The sequence below is a fragment of the Gopherus flavomarginatus genome, chromosome 5 (assembly GCF_025201925.1).
Source record: "Gopherus flavomarginatus isolate rGopFla2 chromosome 5, rGopFla2.mat.asm, whole genome shotgun sequence".
In the NCBI taxonomy this organism is placed as follows: domain Eukaryota; kingdom Metazoa; phylum Chordata; order Testudines; family Testudinidae; genus Gopherus; species Gopherus flavomarginatus.
Window position 1 is genome coordinate 12,690,201 of NC_066621.1, and position 20,510 is coordinate 12,710,710.

Sequence of the window (20,510 nt, forward strand, 5' to 3'; positions counted from 1 at the left end):
AATGAATATCACTATAGACTTCCATGGGGCTAGACTTTCAAAAGTGCTCACCGCCCAGTGCACATGCAGCATGATAACCTTTCCTGGAAATCTAGCTACTTGTTCTGGTGAGTAAACAGGAGATGAGCTCTTTGGAAAATCTGGCCCCAGGCTAGTAGACAGGATAATAATAGAATGGGCCATGGAGACTGAACTTCCTTCTCACCGTTAGATGGAGTCATTCCAGAGCAAGTCTGAGGCATGTTCTTTCTTCATATACAACTCTGCCAGTTTCCAGGCTGTATCTGTTCTAAAAACTTTCATCCAGGGATGGCAGCTTGGCTTATTTCATTAATGCTAACATTCACAATATTATGTTTTCTAATAAATACCTCTCACATTTCTTATTGTCATCTATGCTTTCTTCTTAACTGGAAGACAAGTAAGAATGCAGGATATAAGTTTTCTTGAGAACATAACTGGTTGGAATAATATCTACACATAAATATCTCTTCTTTATGAAAACCTCCTCCTTCCTGAGAATATCTTTAAAATGACACAAACCTTTTCAGGTCTTGTATAGACTAATATTTAAAGGTGTGATGTTAGCACATGCAAAGCACTTAAGAAAGCACCATGGAGATGCAACCAGCTGACTTGGTACAATCTGTGTGTATCAGGTGCTTTTTCCTGCTCCAGATGAATAAAGCAGGGGTCCTTCTTCATTGCCAGCAAGGGATTAAGAGAGAGCGTGCAGCTGTTCTGTGGTCTACTCGTTAACACTGCGTGTACTCGCTCTCTTTTGGGGGTACAGATGGAGGATAGATTTCACAGTTACCTCATTGTAGCCATTTCCATATACTAAGGCTGCCAGCATGAAGGAAACTCTGAAATAGGCATTAGGAGGAAAAGGTACACAAAGTGTTCAGATGTTAATGCCGCCCCTATGCGTTGGAAAGACTATGAACTGTGTGTGAAATATCTGACAGGGTGTGGGGTCGCTGTGAATTTCCCCTATGCTGTTGATGCCATGGAATGTAGCCTGAATGTTTTGTTCAGTGAGAATGCAGAGTTGCAGTAAATCCATAGACACAAAGTTGCTCCAATCCTGCAACTTTATTGAATGTGGGTTCAAGGGTCTAACTGTGCACTTCTCTTTGCTGGACAAGGGCCTTGATTTTATTTTAATGCTAACAGATCAGTTTGGCTAAAAGTGTGTGGGCCAATCATGCAGTATCTATACAAACCATACTGCCTTTAATGTCAGTGTCCTTTCAGCCCTTGTAGACTGCAGGACTTTCCCTGAATTGAACTTCAGTAATGAACCAAAGGTCTGTGAAGCTCAAAGTTCGGGGGATGCACTCTGAAGCTACTCTCATAGAATTGATTGTTGGTGTTTAATGCCGAACACTACCATGTGTATTGCATAAATGGCTATATTTTAGGGGTTTATCCCTTCTTCTGAACCATCAAGCCTTGACTGGAGACAGAATAGCAGACTAGATGGACCCTTCATCCATCCTGGCATGGCAGTTGAGTGTTTTTTTTATGTTTAGGATACACCAACTGATTATTAAAATGGAATATTTGATTTCTCCCTGGAATGTGCTGCTGGGTGAATTCTGTCCTATTTTATATAGCTAATCAGCTGCACATGAACTCCCAGTGTGACACTGTGGCCAAGAGAGCTAATGCAATCCTGGGATGCATAAACAGGGGAATCTCTGCTAGGAGTACAGAGGTTATTTTACCTCTGTATTTGACACTGATCTGACCACTGCTGGAATACTGTGTCCATTTCTGGTACCCTCAATACAAGAAGGATGTTGCTAAATTGGAGAAGATTCAGAGAAGAGCCACAAGAATGATTAAAGGCTTATAAAACCTGCCTTAGAGAAAGAAATTCAAAGAGCTCAATCTATTTAGTTTAACAAAGAGAAGGTTAAGGGGTGACTTGATTCCAGTCGATGAGTACCTGTATAGGGAACAAATATATAATAATGGTGTCTTCTGTCTGGCAGAGGAAGGTATAATATAATCCAATGGCTGGAAATTGAAGCTAGACAAATGGAGAGTAAATTGTAAAGTGTAAATTTTTAACAGTGAGAGTAGTTAACCATGGGAACAATTTACCAGGGGTGTTGTGGGGCATTCTCCATCACTGAACATTTTTTAATTGTCTTGATTGGATGTTTATTCTAAAAGCTCTGCTCTAGGAATTATTTTGGGGGAGTTCTCTGGCTTTTTTTATACAGGAGGTCAGATTAGATGATCAGAGTTGTCCCTTCTGGCCTTAGAATCTATGAATGTATGTACTAAGCCTAATCTCAGGAGTCAGTAGTAAGGCCCTCCTATACTATCTCCCATTATGTAGAATTCTCTCTGGGTTTCCATGGAAAGTTTTACATTAGCCTCAAAATTCTTCTCTGCCTTTCACCTATGACTGAGAGTAGTGTCAGTTTGCCATCAGATACGCTCTCAAGGCGGAAACTGAATCCCAGTTCACCCACTCTTATGTTCTAACCAGTCAATCCTACTCCATCCTATAATGAAAGGCATCACATCCATCAATCTTTTCATTATTTTATTTATTATTTTAGCAAGTCCTACTTGAAATACTGTTCCTGTCCCTCAATAGGACAGGAGTCCTATTCCAGAGTGAGTCCTTTACTTACACTATAGGGTCTTTGGGTCAGTGACTGTCATTTTACTATTTGTATACAGAGCCTACGACCATGGGGCCCTGATTCCTGACTGGGGCCCCTGAGTTCTACTATCCACTTGGATTTTTTCTTGTCTGTTAGGGTATGTTTCTCATGTTGCAATTTTAAATCTAAGCCTAAATATAGTACTGAGGGTGCAACTCAGTCTGAGTTGTAGCAGCTTGGCACACCCTCCCTCCTGGGAACACTGTGAAAAATGATGCCATGAGGTTAACTGTCCTCATTTCCTGTGGCAGGGCCAAGAAGTAGATGGACTCTCACAGAGACATGAGCAAGGCATTAGTACCCATGAAGATCTGAGATTCCCTCTCTCCTCACCCAGATTTCTGGCTCATTTTCTGTTTGACTAAATAGCTGTAGGGTCTGTGAAACTATCCCTGGCTGGAGCAACCTGCCCCTGAAGCCTATCTTGTAGTGGGTTCTTTGTAACATTTGTGTCATTCTTATTTGCAATGAATTTATCTCCCTTCTTTATATGCTTTTCCAATCATTTCATTGTCTCATGACAAAATCCTTCCAGTTTTTCTCAATACTGACAGTACGTTGTGCAAGATTATGAAGGATTTACATGAGGCATTAATCGTGGAGGACTGAAATGCTCCCAAACATTTGCCAGAGACATCTCAACACAGTCTTTTGAATCTACCTCCTCGTGTGTTTTGCTTGTGTAGCTGGCAACTCCTCGGCATTCCAATATTTCTCCCATGTGCGCACACACAAACAAAATTATATTTCTTAACATAACCCTATACTCAGATTTTAGAATTTCCAGTATCAACAGTTGGCAATTTTCATCCAATGAAGTTACAAGACAAGGGTCAGTTTTCTTTCTTAAAGGGTCTATCACCTAATCTGGATTGTAAAATATTTCCTTTATATTTAGCTTGACAACAGCATGGATTAAGCCCATTTCTGTAATCAATCCCATAAAGTGATTTAGGGCTCAATCCTCTCAGGGACTGAGTATTATGGGCCCACCTCAGCAAAGCACTAAGGCTCCAGTTCAGGAAAATATTCCCATTTAAAACAACAGTTAGCATTTAAAACAACTTTAACAATGTACATAAGCATGACTTCAATGGGACTTACATACATGCTTAAAGTTAAACACAAGTTTAAGTGTTTTGCTGGATCAGGGCTAGAATGCTCAGCAGCTGATAAAGAACTTAATAATATCTCTGTTAAGTTCTGAAAAAATGAATAATGGTGAAATAATGTATCTTGCAAGTTTTAGAGTTCAGTCACTACTGGATAGAAACTAATGTGACAATCAATGTATTTTTTACAAGAATCTAAAAACACATAGAATGTGAAGTAGGTATTGAACCAGTTTGTGGAAAACAGAAAGAGGTTTCCAGAGAGGAATAAAAAAGCATGAAAAACAGGAGAAAAAAAAGTCTTCAATAATGTTTAAGGCTTGCTTCAGATATCACATAAGCAAAGTCAAAGGTGGGATATTATCTCACATCATCTGATTACTAGGAAACATACAAACTTTTAAATTAGAATATTTGATGATTCTCTAAATGTTCCATTTTACCTCAAAGAGATGCAACATCTCTAGTCAACAGGGACTTATTTCAAAGCCTATGGGAATGCTTCTGTTGACTTCACTGGGCTTTGGATCAAGCCCTGAAGGAGTTTGTGCCTGCAATAATGTGAATATATTTGAAATTTCCATTTCTTTTTCCTATAGCACACACGTGGTCTTTTTCAAATGCTGAATCTTTCCTCCCAAACCTATTAATTTAGGCCAGTGAACAATCCAATCCTGCACTGAGCTCTGCACAGCTGGACTCCTGTATTCCCATGGGCTTAATGTAGGACCAGGACCATCATGTCCAGTTGCTGCTCCATTCTTGTTTAAAGTTGCAAACAGACACTAGATTAACATTTGAGCCTTTGATATGCCCCAGTTCGATTGTCTGGTCTCTGAATTTCTTCCATATGAATTATAAGGCCATTAAGCTTTTTTGGCAAGGAAAAGAACTGTCTGCTTGTGAAAAGAGTTATTAAAAATCCCTTTTCTCCCCTTTAAAGAATAAATAATAAACTTTTCCAAAGCCAAATAATTAACAGAGGATACCAGAGAGAGCTCTGCCTTTTCCTCAAGGTGGCATGGGGCTACTCAGTGGTGGTCAATCTCCAGGACAGTCCTGGTACAGTGATCCTGTTGCGGAAGGGAATGGTTTAGGGATATAAACTGGCCATCAATAAATTTAGACTTGAAATGAGATGAAGGTTTGTAACCATCAGAGGAGTGAAGTTCTGGAACAGCCTTCCAAGAGGAGAAGTGCAACAAAAAACCTAACTAGCTTCAAGACTGATCTTGATAAATTAATGGAGAGTATGTATGGTATGATGAGACTGCCTACAACGGCAATTAGCCAATCTGCAACTGCTAGTAACAAATATCTCCAATAGGCAGTGATGGGACACTAGATTGGGAGGGCTCTGAGTTACTACAGAGAATTCTTTCTCGGGTATATCGGTCTGCTGGGTCTTGCCCACATGATCAGCGTCTAACTGATTTCCATATTTGGAGTCGGGAAGGAATTTTCCTCTGAGTCAGACTGGCAGAGACCCTTGGGGTTTTCGCCTTCCTCTGCAGCATGGGGTGTGGGTCACTTGCAGGTTTAACAAAGAGTATACAGTGGATTCTCTGTAACATGAAATCTTTAAACCATGATTTGAAGACTTCAGTAACTCAGCCAGCGGTTATGAATCTATAACAGGAGTAGAGTAGAGTAGAGGTTCTGTGGCCTGCGATGTGCAGGGAATCAGACGAGATGATCGTGTTGGTCCCTTCTGGCCTTAAAGTCTATGAGTCTGTCATCATTTCATGAAGGCTAGGGGACTGTGTATCTGTGTGGGACGGGGGGGGGGGGGCCTTAAACCTCCCTCCTCTGCTGCCCAAGATCCGAATGTCAAAAGGACAGTCAGTGCCAAGAGGGCAGCCCAAGGATCAGAAGCCTTCAAACAGAAAAGGGGAAGAAGCAACCGAATCCAACCCTCTTGTAAAAACAAACAAACAAAAGAAACACTGCAAAAATCATACTTATTTCTTTCAGAAAGGGACTCTCATGTTGCATGTGACTGAAATATCAGAGTCCTGTCTGTCTGCCTCTCTTAGCACAGATGCCATATAGTCCTTTTTCGCTTTAATTAATACTCCTTTCCCCCAGACAATAAAGTTTCTGGTGAAAAGAACCACAGCTCAGCAGCCACTACGTCACCTTCAGTGATGAATGCTACTACCACCAGTGTAACACCAGCAATGACAACTGTCACTCTCGCAGAAACGATGGTCTCCTTGGAGCCTAAAAATATGTCACCAACACCAGAAGGTATGGGAAATTGATTTGAACTTGCTAATTATTCTCCATGCTCTCTGCAATTTCTATTTGCTGATGTGCTTTAGTGATTGAATTTACAAGATGTGAATGTGAAACTTGCTTTAAGCAAGCACCCAAAGGATGATTTAGAACCGGCTGTCTCATCGAAATGGGCTTTTAATTCATGGTTAAACCAAAATGATATTTTAGAAATGAGTTCAGTATGGAACCACAGATGTGAACGCCAACTTGTCCCCAGGCTCCTGAAATACTTCACTATTCCAGACTCTGCTTCCAGCTCCTATCTTTATAGTGGACACAAATCCACTCACCTCTGCTCTTTTAGATCCAAGACTTGCAGCTTGAACCCATCTTTGCTTTAAAGTGATTGCTTAGGAGAAGCAGTCTGATCACTAGATCTTAGACTGAAGGCAGGCTAAATATAATGGTCAGATGTTCATTTCTGAGTTCTGCATACAGCATCTGTAAAGGTAAGATGTCTGCCTTTCTGCTATAGGCCAGGGGCTTGAGGAGATTCAAGCTGAAGGATCTTTCTTTCTTTCTTTTTTTTTTTTAATCAATAGATCTATTTGTTTGAGGGCTCTGAGTGCAGTGAGATGGCAGGGGTGGCACTCAGGAGGTCAGTGTTGTGGGGTAAGCCAGGCAATAGCAGCATTACACTGTTGTAGAATACACCCAGAATATTAGCCTACTGTAAGCAGCTTATAAGTGCATGTAACAATTAGGTAACTATGAAGCAAATCTAATGTGCATGTTTTCTACAGCTGATAATACATTTTAGTGCCAATGGCTATGACAAATCAGTATTGCAGTTCAGTCACTACAATGACAAGCTTTGATTCGAGAGGCTATAAGCACAGGACCGGCGCTAGCGGTTTGAGCGCCCTAGGTGGATGGCAATTTCGGTGCCCCGCGCACTGGTCCCGCGGCTCCGGTGGAGCTGCCGCAGTGGTGCCTGTGGAGTGTCCGGTGCTCCGTGGCTCCGGTGGAGCTGCCGCAGTGGTGCCTGCAGCAGCTCCACTGGAGCCACGCGAGCAGCCGACCGTCCGCAGGCACCACTGCGGCAGCTCCACCGGAGCCGCCTGCCGCCTCTTCCGGCAAAACGGTGCCCACCAATTATTCTGGCGCCCTATGCTGCCTAAATGCTAGCGCCAGCCCTGTATCACATACTCTTATTTTTTTCTATGTAGGAAAAGCAAGTACTACTGAAATGAGCAAAGTGACTGAAGACGTCAGCCCTGTAACTTACACAGGACCCACCCAAACACACACGGATGTGTCAGACCAGTCAGTGTTAGTGAAAACATCTCCCGATTTGCAGATGAACACATCACATGCACTTTTCAGCACGACAGCACAAGCCACAACTTTGGAAATGGTTTCAACAGCCACTACTACTGTCCTCACAGAGCAAACTTCCCACCCAGCTATCACAGGACCCCTGCCTAGTAGCTCCATGGAGGTAGGAGGAAGTGCTTGACTATGCATTTGATGAGCCATGGTGAGCATGTTGTTCCTGAAGACTTTCTTCAGAAGCTGTGGTCTGTTCGTACCATGCTGTGTTAAACCAGATCCAGTGCTGAACACATATGGGAGAGCCTTGTAGCTGGAGCACAGGACTGGGAGTTAGGAGACTTTGATTCTGTTCCCAGCCTTCCCAAAATCTCCCTTTGTGACACTGGACAGGTCATTTTCCCCCTCTCTGTGAAATGGGGATAATGAGACTGCCCTATTCCTTGGGTGCTCAGAGGCTATATTCATTAATGGTTCTGAGATCCCCTGAAGGCATTACAGAATTGCCAGGGGTTACTGGTTGGCACTGTCTTTCATGGGACCCCTTGCCAGAATGCCTGGATATAGCACATCATCTAAACAAAGCACACTTCTCGGATTGACGAGTGTGTTATAAGGGATTCAGCAACTGATACAAACACATTTCTAGTGGAACGACTTGTAGGGCAGTGCATAGCATAGATTTCTTTGGGCTGCAAGGAACCTTTAGTGGGATGCCTCTGACATTGCTGCAGAATTGTTCTCACTCTCCTCAAACCATCCCCAACAGATGGATTTCTAGCCTAGTCTGGAGTATCTCCAGCCATGGTGATCTCATGTCCTTTGGCTACATCTTCCCTGCTGCAGTTCAGTCTGTTCCCGCTTGCTCTGTCCTGCCTTCCTGATACAGTGCAATTTGCCATTAAAACAGCTTTTCAGAGGGCATGTTTATTACCACAATGATGCTTTTCAACTTGAGACAAGCAGGCTACAGGGGATAGGTTCAATAGGGCTATTTTGGCAATAGATGTTACAGGGCTAGAATTGCCAATGAGGTGGGGTTGGAACCTTTCTCTGCAGAGTTTTTAAGGACTAGCAACCAGCTGGGGAGCAGAGCAAGCAACCTCAGCCTAAGGATGTGAATCATAATAGGCTGACTCCAAGTAAAGGCTGCAGACAGCAGAGCTGGTACAGTTATGCTGCACCTAGGGAACAGGATGCAGGGAACCTGGATACATGCAGGTCATATCGAGAACAGCTCTGTAGAGACTGCCTGCCCACTCCATCTTCTGCAGTCTAACTGCAGGAGGTGGCCTGGAAAACTCCATGATAAAATAGGGTTTGGGGGTCATAATCCCAACCATTCCGAATATAGAAATAGAAAGATGTCTGTTATCTAGGAGCTTCAAAGACTTGCCTGAGGGATGTAGCCATGTGTCCTGACTTGTCTCTCTGTACCTATGCAATTTACAAATGCAGCAGTATTTTGTTTTACTTTCTAGCCCTACTACAACTTTACTTGCAAGAATATTAAACATGTGAAGAATCCCAGAGTGATCTGCTTGCATCTCAGTGAGCCCGACACATGTGTAAGTAGCATCTATGCAGGTAGTCTGAATGGCCACTTGTTTTAAAGCCGTGTGGGAACAGTGTGAGGTCTTGGGGGCAAGTTCTTACCATCATGTCAAACTTACAGCCACAAAGGGCCAGCAAAGCTGATGGTGCCTGGAGTGTTAGTGTGGTATTTATGGCTTGCGCTCCATTTCCATGGGGTGGAGAATGCTAACTGCTTGCTGCTGACTGAGCACAGCAGAGACAAGAGTCACCAGGAGGAATTCAGTCATGTCCTCCTCCATCATAGAGCAACCTGGGGCCACCTCAACTTCCTTTGTCTCCTCCTGTTTAACAGGAATCCCCCATTCACAAACACACATACATATACCAGTCCTGCATACGTTATCTCCTCCACCTCACCATCCTCCTCTCCCCTTACTGCCGGCTGGCATGAAGAGGAAATTGGGTCAGACGAGGAGGGTACGGTGGAATCTGGTTTTGAAGGGTATCCCAGGTCTGTTTGAGCTGATCCAGCTGGAAACTGTTAGCGCAATGATGTATTTGTAAAACTAAGATGAGATTAATGGGGAAGGATCAGCTAAAGTGCAGTTGGAGGGGAATAAACTCGCTGTGCAGCAAGTGAAGACCTGAGACAAATGCTAGATGGTGAAGAATCTTGTGGGACTGTTGACTGGTGTGAAATTACAATGATTAACTTTACCTCCATTAGCCAGCCACACTTGGGGAGGGGGGAGGAGAGAGAGATTCTTACCCTATTGACTTTTCCTTGTAAATTACCTAATAACTGGCATTTCTGCCTGTTTACATTCAAGCTGAAAGTATTTTAGCAACAATTCATGTTGAAACCCCTATGGGATTGAGTTACCGTAAACACAGATGCCATCTAGTGGGCAGTAAACAGACAGCATTGTCAGATGTGAGGTTTTATATATTTCTATATTCTGATTGAGATTCACTGTCCAAGAAGTTGGGTGTATTTAGTTAAAGGTAAGTTAGCAAATGAGTCCTGTTAATTGTGCTCACCCTTGGGAATGAATGAAATGCTGGAAAGTCTAAAAAACTAAAAATAAAATAATAATTTTTAAAGCATGGTATTGAAGTTAAGGCACCTGGACTGGGACTCAGTGTTCAATTCCTGCATCTGCTACTGACTTCTCATGTGACCTTGGGCAAATCACTTAATATGTTTGACACATGTCCTCTGCCCTTGGATTCCAGCTACTCTAGCAAGTCACATCTGACTGCTCGTACACTTGGAATCCCCAAATATGAAATGCTTTAAACCACACAAGTTTTAACAATGGCTTTTTCAAACCCTTATCCCATGGCAGGGCTCTCCTCATGCCTCCACCTTAACTAATCATTGCATGGAAAATACTATTTGGCCTCCAAGCTAGGTTAGCTTCTGAACCTGGGAACCGGATAACTGTCTGAGAGGAGAGTAGATAGAGGGCTCTGAGTCGTTTCTCCTTTTTCCTGCTGGCCTTTCCCAAGGCACGCATGCAATAATCTGGTGTCTGTCTCTGTTAAACGCAAAGGAAACTCTAACACTCTCAAGCATTCTTTCCACAGTAGACAAAAGAAAATACACAGGTTTTTCCTCTCAACTCAGTCCCCCAACCCCAAAACAAACTGTATGGAAATAGTACTAACTGGTTGTTTTAAACCTTCAGTTTTCACAACAAACGGTTTTATTGGTGTGACTGGGAGGTTTTGTATTGTTTGGTGCTTAGCTAGGCCAATGTTTTTTAAAAGTGACTAGTGCAATAGTTTCCAAACCGTGGGTTGCAACTCCAAGTGGGGTTGCTCCATCAGTAAATGTGATTGCGGCAAATTCAAAGTGTACATTTTACAAAATTGTGTCCTCCACATAGTATGACATCACATGTACCTACGTGCAGAGGCACACTGCATGGAGGAGGCTATTTCGCTCTACCAAATTGTGCTTTCCATGCAGCATCACCTTGCACACGTAGGTGCATGCCAGTGATGGATTAGCCACTGGGCCAATGGGGCCTGTGCCTAGGAGCCCTGGCCAAATGGGAGGCCCCCAGAAAAATGGGCACCCTCACGTCTGGATCCACTCCGGCTGGCCAACACTCCTGCTGGGGAGCAGGGTTGGGGTTCAGGGGCTTGCCCCGCTCTGCCTGCCTGTGCTTCTACCAGGGAGCAGGGTTGCAGGGCAGGCAGAGCAGGGCAACCCCCCACGCCCCAACTCTGCTTCCTGGAAGGACTGCTGCAGGAAGCGGGGGAGAGCAAGCCCCCCATGCCCTAACCCCATTTCCCTGGCAGGAGTCACGGGATAGAGGGGTTGGAGGGACTGCAAGTGGAAGGAGGGGCCACTTGCTCTGGCCCAGGGCCTCACAAAATCATAATCCGTCTCTGGTGCATGCAAGGTCACACTGCATGGAAGACACCATTTTTAAATGGCATCCTCCATGCTGTTTGGGGTCGTGGGAAGCAATATAGCTAAAAATGGGGCCATGCACGGAAAATGTTTCGGAATCACTGGGCTAGTGATTTTGATGCCTCTATTTTTTGGGTCCCCAACGTGACACATATTAGAGGAGCCTGATTTTAGAAAGTGCTAAGCAGCCACTCTGAGCTGTCCAGCCCTCTCCATGATAAGAGTATTTTAAGAAATGGTGACCCTATTTTAGCAAAGTCCAGCCCTGATCTCCATCCAGAGTATGTGTGTACACAGGTTTTAGGAGAAGGTCCATGCTGGTGTACAAGTTGGCCAAGAGGAGGAAAAAGCTGCAATCCACTCTTCCCTTCCTCCACCCAAGAGTCACTATTGTTTTTAAGTAGAGGGGTCGTTTTAATGCTCCAAGTGAGAAGATTTTATTCTTCGCTGAGTCTTTGATCAACAACCCATCAGAAATACTAAATGCATTTCCTAAACAGGAAGGCCAATGTTTCTTTGTTATTTCCCTCTTCTCCTAGTTGATGACAATGGGACAAACAGTGACTGCAATTTCAAAACAATAAAGGCTCCCTTGGCTTCTTTCCCATTCTGAGATTTAAAGGGACACACTTGAGCACCTTAGACCCCAAATTTAGGCTTGGTAAAACTAAAATTTTAAAATTTTGTTAATATTCAACATTTGTTTTACAAACATAAAATTGTTCTGTGAGGTGAGTAAGTATCAAAATTCCCATTTGACAGATGGGAAAACAGGCATAGAGAAGTGAAATTTCTCACCCAAGGTCACATAAATTAGTGGAAAAGGAAGAATTGGTGTTTGTGGTCCCTGGCTCCCAGTCCATTGCTCAGTCTTTTGGATCAGACTACTTCTCAGTTTGAGCTGATGTTAAACTGTTGTTGGCTATATGTTTGTACAATGCCTAGCACAATGGGGTCCGGCTTCGGTAAGAAGGCCTTACGCACTATTGCAATATAAATGATAGAATTATAACAATAACACAAGCTAGTGATATATTTTAGATATCATTGAGGGAGATCATTTGTAGGTTTGTCTGGTTTCTTTTAATAACTCTTTCTTTCTGGGAATTTTGCAGAATAATTTTCTAAAGACAAAGGGAGCAAATTTAAGTATGGTGATTTGTGACACAACCCCATCCTACAATCGCTTCTCTTCTCCCCGATGCGCCATTGAATTCGCCAAATCTGAGGTGGATCCCTCCTGCATTCTGCTCATTCAGGCTGGCATTAAAGGTTAGTGGAGCTAATGTCTCTGGATTTTGTTGTGACCACTGTGTCTGTGTATGGGGGATAGGAAGGAAAGTGGGGACTTACGTGGGAAAGAGGGAGGTTAACTGTTGGTGGACAGTGGGGATATATGACTTGTTTGTGGAGGTAGAGCTGGGGTATCTGAACACGTGCTAGAAAAACTAACTCTAAAGCACAGACTAGAAAGCAGAATTCTCAGAGAACATATCAGCTCTGTAACTGTTGTTTTCCTTTCTCTGTTAAGAGAGTTTAAGTAACTAGAGATTTATTTGGCTTATATTGAGACACAGCATTTCTGCAGAATGAATGGGGAGTTCACAGCTTCTCCTTCGTCTCTTCAATACTGATGTAAACGGCAGGTATTGAACTTGTTGGCATTTGTGTCACGACCTTTCTGTTTTGAAAACTGCAGATGCAGATGCAATAGAAAAGGTCCTCCAAGATCGGAACTCTGATCTAATTAAGGTAAATGCTTTAAACTAGTTAAGCATGGGAGACTGGATGGCTTTGTGGGCTGGGATAAAGTAGTCTTTTACTGATAGTTTAAATCCAGCCCAGATTGGTGATAATTGAAAACTGTCACTATCTCAGGGGCATTTGGTGACCATCTGTAAATAAGATGGTTTCAGTCCAGATACCATTGCATTGGTATTCACAGCACCACACCACTGTAATGGACATCCTGGCTGGCTGTCACAGGACACAGACACCAAAAGGCTATAGCGATCAAACCCCTTTGTTCCCTAGAGGTGGTCAGAGGTCAGTCAATGTGTAGAGGAGGCTTACTAGGCTGTATCTGTTTCGGGGAGAAACAGGGGATCTTTCTCTGTCTGTACTAATCAAATTGTTTATGTGCTCTAAACATATTTTGATCTAAGCACTGATTCATGTCCCTGGTACGTGAGGAATAATATACCCCCGATGGTGCCTTGTAGGTTCTCCGATACTAACAAGGCAGCACTTCAAAGAATGCTGCCATATTCTATTGCAACACACAGTTTAGTACAAAAGGGGCTAAAAATGTTGAATGAGCCAGTCATCTAGGGTTGCCACCTCTGAAGTACATAAAACAGGACATTTCTGGGATGATCATGACCCCATAAAATTGGACAGCTGACAGTACATACTGAGCACCCTTACAGATTTCCTGGGACAGCTACCTCAAAAAAGGGATGATCCTGGGAAAACCAGAACAAATGGCAGCCCTACACTCATGCTGTAGAAATCTTCTGACAGGGAATTCCTGAGGCTTTGCAGACCTACCCAGAAGCCTCATCTGTTTGGGGATCCTGAAACCACAATCACTTCAGCACTTTTCCCCCTGGGAAGACCATGAACTTTCTGAAGTCACTATCAAGTGTTTTCTGAGCCCAGTAGCAGAATCTCTTATTACTTTATTTACTTCAAAATACGTATGAAGTACTCATTGCCAGTGTATCCCTTTAAAAAAAAAGGGGCGGGAAAGGGAGCTAAATATTCAAAAGTAATTAGTGATTTTTGGGTGTCTAACCTGAGACTGTTTACAGGAGCCTACTTTTTAGAAACAGTTGTGCACCCACCCTCTGAAGATCAAGGCCTTGTAATGTGTCTCAAGTTGAGCACCCAAAATCACTTGTCACTTCTGAAAATTCAGGATGTGTGTGTGTGTGTGTGTATGTGTGTGTGTATATATGCACACGCTCACTATAGCATTCTACAACCATTACTACAGAGTCCTCCAGTGTCACTACTGTATGCTGCAGTGCTTTGGATGATGACTGTAATGTACTGTAGTATTTTTTTAAAAGGACCTGGGTCCCAATAATAACTCTTCAAAGTGCCATACTGACATTAATCTTCCCTATACACCATTGAAGTTGCAATACCTTGTAAAGCTGAACTCCAGGTGCCTGTAAAAAATGGCACCCAGCAGCTAAACATGAACTAAGTTATTGCGTCTGTGCTCTATGTCTCAAGGACATAACGTTCTAATGGTGGGCAAAAACTCCTTTTAGGAGAGCCAAACATGGGGAACTGAGGAGGATGCTTAGAATGCAAGTGAGCTGTAAGGTCATAGAATGTCAGGGTTGGAAAGGACCTCAGGGGGTCATCTAGTCCAACTCCCTGCTCAAAACAGGACCAATCCCCAGGCACATTTTTGCACCAGATCCGTAAATGGCCCCCTTAAGGATTGAGCTCACAACCCTGGGTTTAGCAGGCTAATGCTCAAACCTCCTTCAATCCTGGGTGTGTAGGATCAGCAGAGTGCACAACCCAAGGCCCAGGAGATGGAAAGAATAATAATTATACAAAACTGTGTGCTTCTGCATTGCTTCTCACCAGAGGGGCCAAGGACTGAATGCCCAATGGATTTCTTACCCCTGCAGTTGGTGCCTGCAGGTCAGGGGTAAGGCAGAGTGGTGGGGCAGTGTGGGAAAAGCTTGCACCACTTTGGCCTGTGCTGTAGCTGATCTGGGGAGGGAGAATCTTGGGCTTGGGGGCTGTCAGCCTGGCTCTAAAGCTCTGATTCAACTCCCACTGAATCTAATGAGTGTCTTTCCACTGGTTTCCTTGGGAGATGGGTCAAGCCCTGTGAGTGTGTGTGTAGATAGATAGATAGATATAAAAAGATCTTGGGTGGAAGACAAAGTTGACTTTAAAATATGGAGTGCTCTCAGCAGATGTTGTACATGCATGAGTTTCCTGTTTAAAAGACTCTTGGCTCTGTTTGGTATATTTCCAGATTGGAATAAAATCCCATAAACTGGAGAGTATTGGACGCCACCAGAACATTCCCCGGAACACGCTGATTGCCTTGGTCACATCTGGTCTCTTGCTGGCGTTTCTGAGTTTGGCTGGATACTTCCTTATGAAACGACGGAGTTGGAGCCCCAGGGGAGAGAGGCTGGTTAGTGCTTATAGCTGGCAAAACAACAAGTAGAGAGAAACCAAAATACAGGAGGAATGCAGAGGAGGGAATGCAACAGAGTCACAAGCTCTCTAAGGGAGTGACCCACTGCCAAAGACCTCTAAGTGCCACTAACAATCTCTGTTTAGGGGGAGAGAGAGGCTCAGCTTATGCTCTGTACAAGTTGCCTATAGCTTATGAATGTATCAATAGGTGCAACAGATGGCTTGTTGCTTTGAGTGCCACTACAGGCAGGCCAACAGGGAAACTGAAAACTTGGTGGGCCTGTGACTAATCCAGCCTGAGAGTGGTGAATGGGGAGATGGAGATAAGAGAGGCATAAACAGTTCTGCTAGAGCTCAGATCATGAAGAGTGAAAGGAAATCTCTTTTCCTCTCTAATATTAAATATTCTGTCACTGTTCATTTGGGGATAACTACCCTTTGCTCCCTATCACTTCCAGGTCTAACAGTTCTTTTTGCCTGGCAGTAAGAACTCATCTGGGAAGACTCCTCCAGAGACTCTGAAAGCTTGTGAATTTGCCATTGAAAATGAAATACCTTTTGTCAATCATTACATTTAAAAATCAAACTCTACATCTGACTTGTATCTATGCTGTAATAAAGGTTGTTTCCCCCATTTAACAAATGGGGATAATAAAGAATATCAAGAAAGAAAGAAAATATTTTCTATCTATATTTTTCCTCTTACAGATTTTGCTGAGTTCCAGGGGTTCCTTCTTTATCACTGATTTATGGAGACTTTAATCTTTTTATGAAGTGCAGTCAGATCGTGTTCATCTAGTTGCACATGTGCATTTATACAATGGGAGACTAATAGAATTCAGTATTCTGGGATGGATCCTGCCAAATGCATTAATGCAAATGACAGTGCATATGTAGTGGATGATATAGCCAGGGGCTTGGTAATGCGATACAGAGCTTGTCACCTTTAGGGCACTGGATCCAACCTCCTGGCCCAGCTTGGCAGTGATTGAAAGTCACTGGTATCTAATGGTGATTTGATGTTCCCTATGTTAATTAAGCCTGGTGATCTTAATCCAGTTTTCAGTGGACAGGTGTCTCCATCGCAAACACCACCATCACCACAGTTGACAGTTTCAGCAAAGAAGCCAAAAAGTAAATTGGGCTATAGCAGAGGTGGCTCTAGACATTTCACCGCCCCAAGCAGCGCGGCATGCCGCGGGGGGTGCTCTGCTGGTCACTAGGAGCCGCGGGACCAGCAGACCCTCTGCAGGCACGCCTACAGCAGGTCCACCTGAGCCGCCTGCCGCCCTCCCGGCGATTGGCAGAGCGTCCCCCGCGGCATGCTGCCCCAAGCATGTGCTTGGCGTGCTGGGGCCTGGTGCCGCCCCTGGGCCATAGATCCTGAACTTCACTTATGTGTAAGAGATGTCCATTCCAGGGCAGGACTGAGGCATATTGGGAGGGGACTGTGTGGGTGGGAAGTTTGCCCTCCTGCCGCCTATGCTGTACATGGCTTTGTGGGCAACTAGAGGGCCTCAGACTCTGTCAGCCTGCATCTCTTTCCTGATACACTCTATTGGCAAGTGTACTTCACCTACAGCTCCGTGCCCCTGGCTCTTGTTGGCCTTACTGTCAGATCTGCTGCACTTAAGGCTTTCAGACCTGTCACAGCAGAACAAGAGTAGTGTCCATCTAGTCTGGTCTACAATGCTATCTCGTACCTTTTGCTTCTTAATGCACTTGATTAGTTGGGTAATAATAACGTGTGTGTAGACCACCACAGGTATCCAAATTTAAGTTGTTGAATGTGTGGCTTAAGCCCCTACTGTGTCATTACTGAAAGCTGCTTATCTGAGTTGCATGATGAAGATAGGAAAGGATATATGCCAAATGTTTCTTACCTGACCCATGTGGAAAATAGAGCTGGAGAAACCAGGGCTGGGTGTGCAAACTCCCAAGGAAGATAGAGTCTAGTCCTGTTTTTCTGAACAGCACAAAAACCAGGGTGTTTTGCTTTTTAGATCATTGAGAAGAAATAACTCCCTGACTGGGCCTAACCCTTAGTACAGTACTGCAACGCCACAGTTCAGGCCTGTATCCTACCTCTTCCTGTTGACAGAAGCTGGTATCGCTGCCTGCTGCTATTATGCATCATGCACTTATTCACAGCCTTGCAGCTCCTGCTTGGCATCTAAGATGGTTGCTGTCCATCCTTTCCTTTTGCTAACTCTGCATTTGCTATCTATGTACCCATTTAGGATGAAGATCTCTATTACACTGAAAACGGTAGCCAGGGAAATGCAGGGATCACCGTGGCCTCCCAAGAGCAGTCCGAGCGGCAGGAGAAGCCAAATCTCAACAGAGGGGCTCAGAAGAATGGGACTGGACAGGCATCCTCAAAAAATGGACATTCAGCCAGGCAGCACATTGTTGCTGACACTGAACTGTGAAATGTGCCAGGGTGACTGCCTTATGATCATGATTTGAAGGGGGCTGGGGGAGAAGAGACAGGAGCAGGGGGTAAGGGAGAGATTATCCCTTGGATGGTTGGGAAAATTTAATCCTTTTTTAGCTGAAGAACTCCAAAGTCCCACTCTAAAGCACACTAAACCCCAGAGCTAAGGTAGCACAGTGCTGTAGAGTGTTGACCTATCCTAGCAAGGAGCCTCTAGGGGTTAATACAGGGCTAGGGTTATGGGCTAGGGTTCTTTGCTCTTCCTTTAGCAGAAGAGAATGGGATGTGATCAGCAGTCAAATCATCCAAGCAAGAGATGGGGAAGATATTTGGAAATTCAGAGCTATGTCCGCTTTGTAAGAAATTGGCTTGATACTGATTTTACTTGGAAGGGAAGGGAGCAGGGAGGTGGTTTAATCCTTCATGAGTCTATGGAGCATTTTACTGCCTCTTGTTAGAGACACATGCCATTAACCTAGCTTCCAGGCCTCCCAGTGGAGAATCAGGGGCTCTCTGCGTGAGAGATACTTCCAAAAAGTGGGGAAATGGCCTCCCTTTACCATCCTCTGAACTACAAAATTGAATATCCCAAAACTGCAGGTCCTACCCATTTACCACTACTCTGGTTCTGTGCTCTCATTGTTATATGTAAAAAATAAGAAGTATCTTAGAGCAACTGAATTGCTTCTAATGAGATATGGGCTTAAGCCAGAAAATCCTGGATCCGGATTACATACAACTCAAATTCCAGCAGGGACTTGGACCCATTACAATATAGGGATCTGGATTCTGACTACCATCACCTCCAAAGTTGTAATGTCTTTTGCTGTGATAGTTTGGTTTAGCCTCATCTTTGTATTTAAGTGTAGCCTTTTCCTCTCTCAGCAACATTAGTAAGTTAATGCCCCTTCTTGTGCTTTATATCCTCTCAATGTTTAATGCTCTTGTGGAACTTGTATGTAAAGCTTTCCAGGTGGAGTCTGGTATTGAGATGCGAATAGACTTGGAGTTGAATTACTGTCTCTCTCTTCCCCCCCACCAGTATATGTGTAGTTGTTTTGTAGTGAATCCTCTGGTTTCTGGCTCCCAAAGACTGGAGGCACTAGTTAAAGGTGAAGGTAGGTGTGTGTGTGTGTGTGTGTGTGTGTGTGTGTGTGTACACAAGAGCATATGACACTGTTTTAGACAACTCACCCCACTTTGAGTGCTTGCAACAGTACTGTCAAGCCATGTGGAAGGAGCTGGCATTGTTACCCACCATGAGGCCTTGGAAATATGTAGATACCAAAGCATTCCTAAAAGAATCCAAAAAATTGTCATACAGGAAAGAAACCTCAGTCCTGCTAACAGATGTTTGGCCTTCCCTAGTAATAGGGTGTGTGTGTGGAGGTGTGTGTGTGTGTGTGTGTGTGTGTGTGTGTATATATATATAACAGGGGAAAGATATTGACTCTTAAAAACAAAGAAAAGGCCAATCAGCAACACTGAAGTTTTTTGAGTTTGAGATTGTTCTCTTGGAAAAAGTTGTTTAAGCCAAGCCCATTCTGTGTGGGTCAGGAGTCACACATCATTCATTAAAGGGTGAAGTCCAACAGACCTACTTATGTCCAGATTCACTTTGTAGGATGGAGCAGTCTCCTTGAATATTTGCTGCCTGTAGCCTTTGTGATTCCTGATCTCCTGACTGGACAGGCCACAGTTTGGCTACCTGCAGGTGGAGGTCTCTATCAGTGGGACCAGTATTATTATAGCTGCTACAGCCCTGCCCTGGGCACAGCCTTTCGGGATTGGAGAGCAGATATGTGTAAAGGGAAAAGAAATTAAATTGAGGAAAGGGGACTGGCTGGCTCAGTGGCTTTCATCTCTATGTCACGGATTCCAATGAAGACCAGGCTGGTGGTTGACCAAAGACATTGCTGTATGATCCATGTATTGGTAGCTCATGTACAATGAGTATGGGACACACTATCACCACTGTCATTAACAGACTCCATTCTTGGCAGCTTCAGCATTGGGGCTGAGGATTAATAGGCCTGGAAAACTGATATGACCTCTCGCTACTAAAGGTTATTACCATTTCTTGTCAAGACAGACTCATAGGTGCCTGGGATGTGGGGACAGGCTGCTTTGTGCCTGACTAATACTATGCTTAACGAAAAGGATTTCAATTTCTATTTCAAGTTCTGTTAATTAGGCCCTTTTCACTAGCACTAAAGTCATGTAAAAATACAAAAACTATTGATTTTAAGTTTTGTTTTTCTTTTTTACAAACAGATCTGTAAATACTGTCAGTAAAAAGAGACAAGAATTGAACCCAGCTTTTCTGTTGTATTCTTGAAACAATGGACTGTTTGTTCCATTGGCAACTGTGTCTGGCTCAGTTAACTGCCTGGACAAAGAAAATAATGTGCTTCCTCTAAGAAGTTGCTTTCCAGTAGAAATAGCATAAGTAAAAGATGTTTCTTATTCTTTGGTTGCTTGTGCACTCTCTCTCTTTCTTTCAGCAAATAGATTTGGAGCCAGTGAAAAACATCTATCATATGTTCAAAAAATCCTCTCCTCCCCTCCAATTAAACTCTCAC

General features: G+C 43.7%; 1 protein-coding gene across 3 annotated transcripts in view; it reads left to right on the forward strand.

Moving 5' to 3' along the window:
• CD34 (CD34 molecule) overlaps nt 1–20,241 on the forward strand; it is a 35,242-nt gene extending 15,001 nt beyond the window's left edge. Inside the window, exons 2-9 of one of the 3 annotated variants that reach the window (XM_050954054.1) lie at nt 5,888–6,049; nt 7,249–7,520; nt 8,833–8,919; nt 12,428–12,584; nt 13,012–13,064; nt 15,322–15,486; nt 17,732–19,309; nt 19,372–20,241. In XM_050954054.1, the coding sequence (XP_050810011.1) occupies nt 5,888–6,049; nt 7,249–7,520; nt 8,833–8,919; nt 12,428–12,584; nt 13,012–13,064; nt 15,322–15,486; nt 17,732–17,923 (1,088 nt within the window). In that variant the 3' untranslated portion in view covers nt 17,924–19,309; nt 19,372–20,241. Of the gene's footprint in view, nt 1–5,887; nt 6,050–7,248; nt 7,521–8,832; nt 8,920–12,427; nt 12,585–13,011; nt 13,065–15,321; nt 15,487–15,949; nt 16,170–17,731; nt 19,310–19,371 lie in introns of those variants that run through there. The other 2 variants (XM_050954055.1, XM_050954056.1) reach the window with 2 other exon arrangements.
• The last annotated feature ends 269 nt before the right edge of the window (nt 20,242–20,510 follow it).